The 14,469-nt window shown below is 32.9% G+C and overlaps 1 protein-coding gene across 4 annotated transcripts in view; it reads left to right on the top strand.

The window, feature by feature from the left end:
* The window catches only part of LRRC7 (leucine rich repeat containing 7), a 426,756-nt gene that overhangs the window by 322,148 nt on the left and 90,139 nt on the right, over positions 1-14,469 (top strand). For all 4 annotated transcript variants that reach the window (XM_031683476.2, XM_031683477.2, XM_072975751.1 and 1 more), the window contains exons 10-13: positions 6,342-6,471; positions 7,487-7,602; positions 11,203-11,272; positions 13,206-13,305. In XM_031683476.2, the coding sequence (XP_031539336.2) occupies positions 6,342-6,471; positions 7,487-7,602; positions 11,203-11,272; positions 13,206-13,305 (416 nt within the window). The remainder of the gene's footprint in view (positions 1-6,341; positions 6,472-7,486; positions 7,603-11,202; positions 11,273-13,205; positions 13,306-14,469) is intronic.

The following is a 14,469-nucleotide window of genomic DNA, read 5'->3' as shown; positions in this document are numbered from 1 at the left end:
ACTGGAAATGTACGTGGCTTTGGGGAGGAGAATTTAGGGGCTGAGCAATAGAGTAAATAGGGAGACTTGTTTTTATCATGTACCCTCTGTGCTTTTTTAATTTCGTATCCTGTAATGTTATTCTAGTCAAAAAATTATTAAAAGCGAAGTGCGCACGCGCACACACACACACACCCCGTTCATTGGATAAAATGCAAATTCCTCCACACTAATATTCAAGTTTTTCCATAGTCTAGTATAGACTGGTGGTTCTCAACATGCTGTCTCCTGACCAGCAGCATCAACTTCAGCTGGGAACTTGTTAGAAATGCAAATTCTCAGAGACAATCCAATATCTACTGAACCAGAAACTCTGGGCATTGGACCAGCAATCTGTGTGTTAACAAGCCCTTCCAGGGATTCTGATGCATGCTAAGTTTTGAGACCCACTATCTGGATTCAGCTTATTTATACAGTTACCAGCTAATTATCTTTTCAAACCCTATTCCATTGTGCCTACATCAAAACTACCTAAGATGCTGGTTAAAATAAAGCTGCCTTAGACTGAAATTATTTCAGTTTTTTTGGCAGAGTCCTTGAGAATAAACTGTTTCGAATTGCAGTATTTAGTTGTAAAGTCAAAGGACCTAGAGAGAGAAATTTAAAGCACAAGAGAAAAAAAGAATTAGTGTATTTCCCAAAGTGATGGAATTATCCTCACAAGAAAAAAAAAAGTTTAGTCTCTTAACTCTTAGTCTGTACTGGATACTGGCACTATTAGGCAGTAACTGTTCCTGTAAACAAGTTTCATTGCTCTCTCTTTAGTTATTATATTCCTTTCTATTAAATCTCTGCTAAAATAATTGCTCATAGTCATCTGAAATTTGTCTAGTTCCCATGTCTTACTAATCAATTGCTGGTTTTCATATTTTGTCTGCTAGAAGGTTTTATTTACATGAAACAATCAATTTTTAAAAAGGAATATTACAGAATAACTTTCACATGTTTCAGAAACAGTGTTCAAAATTTTTTTTCAGAGTGCTCGCAGGTTATTTTGATGTAGTGCCATTTCTATGCCAGGGGCTTAGTATACATTAAATCCTCACTGACACTCTGCATATCAGACATGATCAACCAGTTTTATAGAGAAGAAAACAGGGCTTAGGAAATAGATAAAGCTCACTCAGCTATTAAGTGGCCTCACGAGAGTTGGAACCCAAGCCTATCTGAACATTTTCCACTGAATAACGTTATCTCTGTTAAAGAGTTAAAAGTGAACTAAGAAAGTGAAGCCCAAAGTCATGTATTTTTGTGTTTATTAGCATCTACATTAATAGAAGATTTAATGGTACCTAATGGTTTCTAATGGTCATAAATGAAGTTAAAGTGAAATTAAAGGTCATCTATGTAATATGTCCACAGCCCCTCTTCCCTATTAGCTAGGTAATTGAAGGTTAATGGTACAGTAATATCTTTTCATCCAAAACTAATTTGTGGAGATCGAACTAGAGAAGAATGTAGAGAAGTTTTAGAAAATTAATTCAATATTGTTGTTGTTGCTTAGTGTCAAGCATTACTATCTCCAGTAAGTGTCACTTGTACTGCTATGTGATCTAAGGCAAAACCTTACTGAACACAACTCTTGTGATATTCATATATGGATTTTAGTTCTTATTGATGTGTGTGTGTGTTTTAATGTTATCCTTAACAATATTTGCAAAGCCTTTATTTAAAATTGTGTGGTCCCAGGACGAGCAGCTTCTACATCACTTGTTACAAGTGCAGAATCAGGGCTCCAGCTCAAATCACTGCATCTGAATCTACGTGTTAGCAAGTTCTCCTGGTGATTCATGTGCACACTGAAGTTTGGGCAGCCCTGCGTTACAGTATTTTACACCTCTTTTACAGTTAGTTTTCACTATATAGACTACAGAAAAACACCTCTAAAAAAGGTAACTTTTTGTCTGTTTTTTTTGTGCAAAGGATAATGTAGTTTCAGGTGTATAACATGATGATTCGATATTTGCATGTATTGCAAGATGATCACCACAGTAAATCTAGTTAACATTCGACACCATACATGGTTACAAAAATCTTTTTCTTGTGATGAGAACTTTTAAGATTTACTCTCTTAGCAAAGTTCAAATATACAATACTGTATTATTAACTATAGTTACAATTCTATATCATTATATCCCCATGACTTATTTATTTTATAACTGGAAGTTGGTTTTTCTAGATCACTTTTACCCATTTTGCCCACCCCTACCCCCACCTCTGACAGCCACCAATCTGTTCACTATATCTATGAGCTTGGTTGTTTTTTGCTATTTTGAGGTGGGGGGGGCGGATTATTTATTTTTTTAAGATTCCACAAATAAGCAAGATGAGGTGGTATTTGTCTTCCTCTGTCAGACTTGTTTCACTTATTTAGGTCTGTTTTTTAAATACCAGTGATAACTTGAATAAGTGTGGTACAACTGCACTCATATAAGTGATTTCTAACAAGATAGCCATCAGTAAAGGCAGCTAGAATGTTACATTTTGAATCTGAACTTTTAAATTTCAGAGATCATTGAAGGGTGTATATATTGCACCTAATAGCTTTTCTTTGTAACCCAAAGATGTAAAATACTTTCAAGCTATGAATTATTGATTCAGCTTAGTCCATCGTGTAGTAAAAATGTTGCCTTTTTATTGCAGGAAGTCCTCACTTTGCATAGTAATAAGGGACCATGACAACAACCACACATGCTGAAACTGTGCAAAATAGTCCTAGTAATCAATGGAGAAGATTATGATTATTCTGGCAAAAGGTCTTTGAACCTTTTCAAAACATTAAATATATTTTGAAATGTTACTGTTGATTATAAATGTATTGGGAAATGGAAAAATAATGAAATCAATATGTATTCAGTACACTGTCATTGTAAACATTAGGAACATCAAGAATTAAACTGGGGTTTTTTTTGTAGAAAACTTATCAAGATTAGTTTGAATAGTGCTTGCCTTCTTTTCATTGTGTAAGTTGTAATTCAGAGTGAACGTCTTTTCTATGCTTCAGTGAATTGCAATACAGTTTTTAAGCTTGGATCAGCTTCCAAACTTTTATCCTTTATGCTTTCAATATCATGAAATATCTCGGGGAGATCCTTTAATGTAAAGTTTATTGCCAGGGTCACTTCCTCGGGTACATCTTCATCTTTTTCATTACATCTGCTTTCTTATTGATGTCAGCAAGTTTACCTTCACTAAGTTCCTATGGCAGCATATCTACAAGCTCTCAAATAAGGGCAGGCGGCTTTCCCACAGTCAGTATTTCTTCTGTAATTCCATTTATGTCCAGTTCAAATCCTGCAAAGCTATTTGCAGTGTACTAAAAGTTTCCGATATACTGCATGCACATTACTTGCTGTTACTTCCTGCCATGATGCTTGAATATTTTCAAATGTATACTTTATGTCATATTTATTCCAAAGCTCAGCTAAAGGAACTGTATGACATCCAGTTGGAGCATCAATAGCCTATTCAAAAGTCTGTGTAAAATAATAGGCTATCAAAGTTGAAATAACTCTTTAATCTATTGGTTGGATTAATGAAGCTGTTCTTGGTGTCTAAAAGCAAATTTTCACATTTTCATTTAAATACACAAGTAAAGTAAGATGATCAACAGCATTATCCAACAGCAGTAGTGCCTTAAATGTTAAATTATCATACCTGTTAGTATCTCTCTACAGCTGATTGACGAGAAGGCACCACACCTACAATATTTGCTGTGTGTGTGTGAACTGAATAGCAGATGTGCAGTGACTGGTCACTGATAGACTTTGAAAAAAATAATGTGACTAGTCACTGATTATGACGCACATCTGTTACTTACATTGATTTGCGGGCTGAAGAGTCAGCAGCCAAGTGTATAGTTTACACAGTTACAGTGAATATACTGAGGTAGCTGAAATTTGAGCCATGTTGTTGAGGGGCTAATGTTATCTAAGGAAACCATGATAACTGATATCTGCACATATCGAAGCTGCACAAAGTAAGGACTGCCTTACTGGGACTCAAGACTAACCTCAAAGCACGTTTTCATAATAGAAGGAAAAAATAAGAAATTTTAATTATATTTTTTAATTGTTTAATTCTTTGACTTCTACCTCTGAACACCCAGCTAAAATTTTCATTTTAAGAAGTCTCTGGTACTTTTATGACCATTTGCTGAGGACATGACCCCCAAGCCATTGATAGAAACCACTTTCATTCAATTCACCAAATTTATTTAGTGTATTATATCCGTACGACACTGTGCTGGACTTTTTTTAAGAAACAAACTGTTACTGGGTTTCCCACATATGTTGATTTCTGCCCCCACCAATATGTACACAACAGAGTCATGTGGCCATGGACACTTGGCACCCAGTGACATGACCACTCCTTCATGTGAGGGCCTCAAAGGATTTAGAAGTGAATTTCTCAGAGTTCATTAATAAAAAGAGAAAAATACTTCCTTTGTAGATATTTTATGACAGGTATCACGCTAAGTTCCTTATAGAATTTCATGAAATACTCAGAGCAACTGCGTGAAGCAGAAATTATTAGTATCCTCACTGCAAATATAAAGAAACCAAGGCTTATAGAAAAGTAATATGACTTTTCTAAGTCAAAGGAAAAGTATTTGCCTAAGAGCTATTATTCACAACTGAATGCTGTGTTTCACCACTTCTGGGTTCTAACCAGCTGAAGCTGCAAAGGACCATGAATCGTGAGTTACCCTCACCAGGGTCAGACTGAACTTGGCTGAATTAGAGTCTTTCCTGACTTACCTACTTGTACACAGACTTGTGAACTTACCCACCCTCTCCAAAATGCACATTTTACATCCTGAATGAGCATAATCATCATGACCCCATGTCACCACCCGCTTTTGGCCCTGATTTTTCCTCCTCAGAGCACAGCTGAGTGAATTTCTTCTGGGTGTGAACAGGGTGTGTTCCTCGCCTGTCAGTAAGTAAAATCAGCTTTGATTTTTGAGCTGTTGTCTTTGTTTTCTTTTTTGATACCCAAGATTTTTTGTCTAATAAGTGACAGCGCTGGGACACAAGCCCATTCTGACTAACGTAAAACCCAAATGTTTCGTTTCTGTGTTCACTTATTAACTAAATGATGGAAATAAATTGCATTCAAGTCAGCTATTTCCGAGATACGAAAAAGGAAGCTGAGTCTATCACCTTGCTCCAACTAGCTCTAATTCATCCCTTTACAGTGATGAGATCATCACCCTTGGGGGTTCCTTCCTATTACAGTAAAGCAATGATGTGAATGGTAATAACAGTGTAATAAGATTAACATCAGTGACAACTTAAATACAGCTAGTGCTTACTCTGTGCCAGGCCCTCTTTTTGTCCCAGCTGTCTCAAACCAGGCAATGAAATGTCTTGTTCCCATGTGATAACTTGAATGTGTATTCATACAATTCCTTTCTGCAGATTGGGGGTAAAGCGGGCCAAGTGTGGCATGGTGGAGATTGTGGCGTACTGGAGAACTGTGCTCATTTGAAGCAGCAGGCATTACTCTGTTTCCATTACTTGTCATGGAAGAATTCCCTTTTCTCAAAAGGCGCCAGAAGTCTAGGTCATTATGTAGAATTTACCACTTTTTAAAATACTTTGTAAACCAAACAAAACATATCTGCTGGTTGAAATGAGCCCATCCATAGCCTCTGGTTCTGATGCACAGGCTGAGAGGCAAGAAGATACAGTGGGACCACATTGTCTGCATTTAGGTACTGGTGTTCCTGCTTTGTGTGGCCTTGGGCAAGTAACTTGGCCTCTTTATGCCTCAATTTCCTTATTTGTAAAGTGGGTTTAAAATTATACCTATCTGATAGAGTTATTGTAAGGAAAAGATTAGTTATTTTTATTTCTAAAATGCTTAATAAAATAGCTAGCATTTAATCAGTGTTTTTGTTGTTAATATTTTGCTCCCTTATCCTCTCTTCGACCTGCCCTCAATACCCTTCTGCCTTACTGTCATATGAATTCCAAGGATATTCATTTTGAGCATCTGACTATAAATGACATCCAAGTTATATAAAAACAAACAAACAAACTTTTTGTCATTCTCAATGGCTCAGTTAAATAACAAGTGAATTTAGAAAGGGGAAAACAAGGAACTATATTTATTTTACCAAATTGAACCACTTATTAAATGGTATTGAACCATTTGGCTGAACTGATGAATTAACATATATAATATTATGCAATCACCAGATAAATAACTTTGGTGAATTTGAATATGTGGCTTTTTCATTACATTTCTTCCATCTCACCTTTTAAAATGTCTAACTAATGTTTTTAACTTTTCAGTTTATCTTTATTGGAAGAATTTGACTGTAGCTGTAATGAACTGGAGTCACTGCCTTCTACCATTGGCTACCTTCACAGTCTTCGAACATTAGCTGTCGATGAGAATTTCCTTCCAGAATTACCCAGAGAAGTGAGGAATAAACCTGTTTCTATTAATTAACTGTCAATGAAACTGTTTTGTGATTAAATCTTAACAAGTGCAAAAGCAGTGTAGCTTCATGAGTTGAGCTTTTAATGTATGTAGGAATTATCTACATATATATTTGTTAATCATTCTTTTTTAAATGACAAGTGATAAATTCTTATGTTTGACTCAGAAAAATGCATTTGACTTAAGCATCACTTGCCAAAAATAGTAATAAAATTATATATTAATTCATGCTAAGGGATATAATTTTAACTAATTTATATATTTTGCTTTTAAGGACAGTTAATAAATGAATTTTGGGATAATTACATTTCCATTTCTAAGCTTCTTAATGTAAATAAGTTTTTTAAAGTATCCTGTTGTGTAATAGTATTTTAACTTCAGGATCCACCAAAAGGGTCCATTAGTGTTTATCTCTAAGTGGGACTTTAATTTATTAATCTCAAGAAAAAAACTGTGACATATACTTTCAATTGAACATTTCCTATTAAACACTTCTCTAACACAGGAACAATAATCCATATATCATTATTTTAGAACCAAAAGTTATAAATAAAAATGATAAATCCCGTTGTAACATGAAGTAAAACTAACTTTGCCAAGGAAATGTCAACTACAGCTTGATTTCTGAGTATGTATGATCTGTTACAAATATAGATGTATTAGTAATTACTTGGATGGACAAAAACAATGTGATTTATGAAAACAATGAAGTTAACAAGTATTCTACTCATAAAATTATAAAGAAAATCCTCCCTTCATAATATGTAAAAGAATATAAAACAGACACTGCCTTAATATCTAAAGGAATATATATTTTATACACATTTTTTAAAGAGTGAGATTATAAAAAGTAAAATAATACACATACTACAAGAGTCTCAAAAGTAATAAGAAAATCACTGTCAATTAATTAAATTACTTTATAAGTTATCAAAATCAGCATAAGAAATAGTTTATACTGTGATTCTTTACTTATTTTTTTTATTACCCATAGATTGGAAGCTGTAAGAACGTAACAGTTATGTCTCTACGTTCCAATAAACTGGAATTTCTTCCTGAAGAGATTGGACAGATGCAGAAACTAAGAGTCTTAAATTTGAGTGACAACAGGTATTCCTGCAACATTTCACAATCACATGTAGTTTTTTTTCTAAAAGCAAATTGTTTATTAATAATTTTGAAAAAATTTTCTGTTTTATGAATTATTTGGAATGCAAATATTTATATGAATGTACAAATACTCATTTAGAAAATGATAGAGTTAAATTATTTTTAAACTGATATTTCAAAATTTTATTATTTGATTATACAAAACCATATATTATATATTAAAGTTATATAAAATTTATACTCCCAAATTTATATACCAAAACCCTCCCATATGCAGAAAGCTTAATATTATGAAGACATGGGAAATTATTGTAATAAAAAGCTACAAAATTTATTAATATAGATATGTGCATAGGTATGTGTGTATGCATACATATATGTTTTCATGTATATATTTATGTCTCCAGTAAATTAACTGGGCTATATGTATACTGTCCAAACCACCAAAACACTGGTAAGAAGCTAGTAGTCAAAACTCATAAGGTTTGTACGTTATAGTAAGGACAGCCAAATAGTTATTTAGTCATGTTCAGAACAGGATGAACAAAGAAAGGATAGGTCCTCTTCTCGTGACAAAGTTGATATATTGGTGAATGAGTAGAAAGAAAAGGTGAAAATGCAATTCATCTTTGTTTCTCTTACAAGTGTCCTCAAATAGGAAAGGATAAAAATAAATATTGACTAAAAATAATTGCTAAGATAAAGCTATTATGGAGTAGAATAAAAGACTTGAACTCGGTTTTCATTAAGTTTCAGACAGATAAATGATAACATGAGAAGCTAAGAGACTTTTCAGTAAAACTATCAAAAGATTTGCTTTTATGAAATCACGAAGAATGTTCAGAGTCTGAAGTTTCACTAAGTGTAGGAGTTATCATTTGTTAGTTTGTTGAAGAAAAAATAATGATGCGAATTTCAAAAACCATTCACTTAGTAGCTCAGTCATATTCCCATGTAAGGAATAAAACACTTTTTAAAAAGCTTTGGAATTTTTAAAATCAAGGTGACAAAGAAACTTCATAGTTTGGTGCAACAAGAGTAAGTCACGTCGAATCAACCCCATCTCTTGTTTTGACTGCGTTACCAGACAGAAAAATGAGGAAAACGCATTAATTGTTGTGCCAAACTTTCAGTAAGACATATTTTCAAATTTTTCTAATTATATTCTTGGGAATAAGATTAGCAATATGGTCAAAGAGATATTGTAGAAAAATGGATTCCCAGTGGATTCAGTTACAGTCTTCTATGGAAGTGAGCTCTGTTATTGGCAACCTGGAGGGAGGGCTTCCATGATGAGCTAGAAGTCTCTCCTAGATTCTTGGTCTGCTCAAAGTTTATACATTAATAATCTTCATGATGATACAGAAAATATGCTTATAAAATATTTTCAATGACCCATAGTTAGGATTAATGGAGTTATTTATTCAACAAATACAGCATATGTGAGTACCTGCCATGAGATGGACACATTGCTTAATGCTAGTGCAAAAAATATTAATAAGACATTGAGAATCTCATAATATTTAAAATACTTTATTAGGCCAGAAATACAAGCTAATTTATCTCCTAGTGCAGCGATTGGAACATAATATAGAGCCAAATTAGAATTTTTAAATTAATGAATTAATCAATGAATTTTAACCTGAGATTAAAATCAATAGTCAGTCAAAGCTGAGGCCAAAATTGAACATTACTGTCTGAGAATAAACTGCTTGGATAAAAGATTAAATATTAAATGTTATCCAAAAGTCATGATTATTCTGATTTTATATTTAGAATATAATAGATTTTTAAAGTTTGGCATTATAGTTCAGGAACAATGATTGCTTTACACTGTCAACTGTAGGATTACTCCTGTGATCAAATTACTGCACATTTGTGATACTCAAGGCTCCCTTTCAATGGTGATCACTGGAGGAGCAAGGAAAATTGAGGGTAACTTATCCTTCGCTAACAATTTCTTTTTCTCCATACTCTACATTTTTTACTTAACTGATGATTTATCATGGATATTGTATATGATTCTGGAGAGTTTCCCCTCATGTAATTTTGATGGGGTAGAATTGATATTCTACTTTTAATTCATCTCCATTCTGCAATTTAATTTGTAATCTATCTCTGTAAAAAATTCTCCTCATAATAACTTGCTTTACAATTTCTGACTTACTTAAATGAAATTAAATAACTTAAAATTAGAAATAGCTTTTATAGGCAATTTTGTCTAATGTTATAAATGCTAGTACAACAAATAATTCTATTTAAAAAAGAATTATGATATAATTTAATCTCTTATTCTTTATATTATTTATGTTTTACAAATATTTATTACCTCAGAAAGGTTATTATATCCTTCCTAAAGTTACCTAGCTAATGCACACTCTGTTGATACGTTTATTGGCTTGTCAATATCTTTTCATATTTATTTAATTATTTGATAGTGCTTAGCTGCTTTCAAATATACAATTAACTGCTTTCACAATCCTAATGATTGTGACATTTTTTGCTTCTGTTAACATATATTTATTTATCATTTGACTGATAGAATTCCAACATATTAAAGACTTAAGGAAATTTTCATTCCAAGTTATATCTAAAATGTTTATCTGTACCCAAAAGTGAACATGCAGAAAGTAACAATAAATTTATTGGTGCCTTGTTTGAATTATTCACTATACCGACTAGTCACGATGGTAACCCATGTAATGACAGCATATTGATCATGCACAATTTCAGGGCTCTCAGATAGTATGTTGAAGTAGGCAGTTGGTGATTTGGCTCTCCACAGGCTGGAGCCAAGGCTAAATAGATAATTTTGATTGAATACCAAGACTGATAGCAGCTTCACATTTCTCAAAATTCTATTTTTTAAGATTCCCTCTCTGAATACCTACTACACAATATACGAAGTGTAAAGAACAAAAGGACACCCTTCTAGGAGTCAACATAAAAGTTGGGAGCTGTGAATCCCATTAGTAGTAAGATGGAAATGGCCCCTTGCCCTCATCGAGCCTACAGTTTTGTGGGGCTATCAGACAGTAAAAAAGAAAATTTACAAAAATAAATACATAGTTACAAACCATGATATGTTCCATGAAGGCAAATACAAGTGCTTTGAGACAAGAATGGGGAAAGAAATTTAAATGAGGGGTCAAGAAAAGCCCCTTTGAGAAAGTGGCATTTAAGCGGAAAGCTGAAGAATATATGGGATTTTAGTTTAGTGAAGTACGGGCGGAAGGATTCCAGACAAAAACAGGAGCTGGCTGGCGCTCAGAGCAGGCTGATAGGCGGCCAGTAGCGCCAAGGGCACCGAGTCAGGAGACCAGCAGCAGAAGCAGCTCTGGAGAGGTGTAGGGGGACCAGATCTTGTAAGGGCTGGCAAGCCATGTTAACAGTTTGGGATTTCATCCTAGATACAGTGGGAAGCATTTGAAGAGTTGTAAACTGGAGATTGTCACTTGTTAAAGATTGCTGAGGCTACTCAATGGAGAAAATGGCAACAAGAATGAAATAAATAAGTTACAGTATTTTAAATAATTCTTCATGAAAATAAACTTTACCTGTCTTCGTGAATGCTGTTAGAATGTTCTTATTTTTTTACAGGTTGAAGAATTTACCATTCTCATTTACCAAACTTAAGGAGCTTGCAGCTTTATGGCTTTCTGACAATCAGGTAAAAAAATTTAATTACCTGATTTATTTTGTTCATTACAATGAACTACCATTGAAATTTTGACTGACTAACTTATTCTCAATATTTACCTTTGACAATTACTGCAAAATATAAATTCTTTATCCTCTGGTAAAGGTAGCAATTCAAATATGTATTTCATTGCTGTGAACAAAACAGTGCTAAAATTCTCACCCCCTTTAAATACTTCAATTTAGCATCTACTTTATTCTTAGAGCTCTAATACACAACATAATCATTTTTGTAGCTTTTCAGCCCTGGGTGGCACATACATGTCCTTAGAGGATGTACTTCAATTACATCTCTGAAGGTGAAGTGTAAGAAATTACTACCACAATCCCCACAAGAGGAAATTATTGGCCTCCATGTTCCCTTTTTTCTTCATACTTTTAATTATAATCAACTTAATTCTAAAACTTTATTCTAAAAATTTGCATATATCTTTTGTTGCTGATTCTAATATTTTCTGTGAAATTGCTTTGATATTATTTCTTATACTTATGAACATAGATTATAATAGAATCAGTAATTGAGTGTTAATGAATAATTTTATTAACTAGAAAAAATAAATAGTTGAAGACATCTGATTTGCCACCAGAAAAACGAGTGACAATTTTGACATAGTTTATTTGTCCTCTTTTTACTTTTTTCTTGTAATTCTAAAATTTTAAAACATCTTATCCCAAAATATGATTGACCAATGAAAACAAATCATCTAGAATTTAGTTTGTTACTGTTATTTTCTGAGCATAAAAGCAGCATTACTGGTAAATGAATTGTTCAGAGATAGGTATTGGGCTACTTTCATGAAAATTAAAATAAACCTCTACAAAACGTGAAATGGAATTGTAAGAATAATGTTTGTATTCCTATTGTTACAACACTTTCTTCCATCTACTAAGTAAAAAATTAGATTGTCATTCAAATTCAGATCTTATCAATGGGCTATAGATTTTTTGAGGCATCCATGTATCATAAATAAATCATTTCTGGAATCAATGTGAATTATGCTAATGGAAGAGGCTATTCTACTGTCTTGCATTGTGGAAAAAACATCCCCTAATATCCTGATTTATTATTCTTGTGGATAAATGAACAGAACAGTGTGTGCATCATTTAACTTTTATTTAGAACAGTGATTTAATAAGGTTCTGACTCAGTTTTATGAGACAGGTTGGTATCCCAAATCCCCTTTGTGCTTCACTCTTATTAATGAATGTCATGAGATAAGATTTAAAACATTAAGTAATATGATTATTTTCAATATATTTACATATAGTATTTAATATCAAAGTTCTAAAAAAGCTCTGCAAAAATAGTATTTCTGAAATCAAATTAATAAATCAAATTAATAATAGAGAATTAAATTTTACTATCCATTGGTAAATATCTTGTGATATATTAGATACAAGTATAGTTGCTTATGTGTATGTGGACCCTGTTTTGGGTTACAAAAGTATCTCTTAAAGATAAATGCTTATGTTTTAACCTAATTAAATTCATAGATGATCTTGTATAGTATGAATTTGAAAGCAAATCCCATTTGTCCTTTTTGAAGGGCAATTGGTAAAACTGAAAGGGCATAAAGAACTGGACCAAAAGTTTACTTAGTTGAAACAATTTAACACATTTTGGTCTATTCAAGATTAAAACTGATATTGCTCCGTGAAGATGAATAGGTTTTGTAAAATAATATATTGGAGAAAAAAATCTCATTAAGACCTTAGAATTTGAAAATATTCTTCTACAATAATCTTATTTTATGTTATACTTTCTTATTTCATTATCTTTTCCCTTACATTTCTTTTAATTTTTCTTTCAGCTCAGTGAGGCCAGACAATTGACCTTCTTATATAAAAGAGATATTCTTCATATTTGCTATCTTATTAATGTAATTTATGTCCTTTGCTTCCAGTCCAAAGCCCTTATCCCTTTACAAACTGAAGCCCACCCAGAAACAAAGCAAAGAGTATTGACTAACTACATGTTTCCCCAGCAACCTCGTGGTGATGAAGGTAAACTGTCAGTAGAAATTTCTCCTATAATTTTATGATCATGGATAAAAGGGATTAATTTTATTCTGATTTCTGGACAGTACTGGCACATGGGCAAGACTGTAAAGATAATTACATGACATCTGTAAATCATTTTGGAGTTAACTCTAAGCATGAGCCTTATTTTCCATATAATATTTTAAGTAAAACGTAACACTTCTTTACATTTTTCATGACAATAATGTTGACTTTTAGGAGCAACTTCTCTTGATGAATTGCAATGCACCAAACTAGTTAACCAAATGTGATACTCAGCTAACTGAAATGAGCTAAAAGTCAGATCTTAAGGAAGGGTCAATAAGATGGTTTGTTTTCTTGTTCACTGATTTCATGAACACAATTTAAGCATTTAGTCCTGTGATCTTAGGTCAGAACTATTTCATGTTAAGAGCCAACCATAAAGAGATGACTTGCAAATAATGACCAGTTTTTCTTTTTCAAGTTGAATTTCCCTAAACAATGTCCACAGTTATGATAGGAATAATTTTTGAAAAACCGAAACCTTTTTCAAGAATAAAATCTTCTATCTTATGATCACACTACTCATAAAACGGCTAAAGGAGGTTTATTCCTTACTGTTTGGAATTCAGCATGGGCTCCTCAGCCCGAGCCAGCCCTGGCTGCCATGCACACGTACCACAGTCTTACAGTAACAACAGTTCTTGAAAGAGTAAGCCCACTTCATTCGACTCAAGGATTAAATCTTCCCAATCCATTTAAATGAGACCAGCTTGCAAAAGAAACTATTTTTTATGTATTTCTCATTTTTAGGATAATTATAATGAATGTCTTTAGTCTTTGACTTAAAACGCAAGTGAATTATTTTGAGATATTTTAGAATATTTTTATTCAAATTTTGACTTACATTAGTAGGAAAAGGAAAGATTGTTTCATATGTATTTTTCAGGCTTCAGTAAAATTGATCTTTTGAATTTATGAAAGAAAAGCCATTGGGTTTGCATATGGCATAAAAAAGTTTTAAGTAAGGATTGCTTTATTCATATATCTTTACTTATATTTGCATTTTAATATCCCTAGGTTAACAAAATATTTCACTACAAAAGGATGTAGGGGAAAATGAAAAGTGTCTCATATTGGCTGGTCATTTCTCAGATCTAGTCTCAC

The sequence above is a fragment of the Vicugna pacos genome, chromosome 13 (genome assembly GCF_048564905.1).
Source record: "Vicugna pacos chromosome 13, VicPac4, whole genome shotgun sequence".
NCBI lineage: Eukaryota > Metazoa > Chordata > Mammalia > Artiodactyla > Camelidae > Vicugna > Vicugna pacos.
The sequence above is the reverse complement of the archived record's forward strand: the minus strand, read 5'-3'. Positions and strand labels throughout refer to the sequence as shown.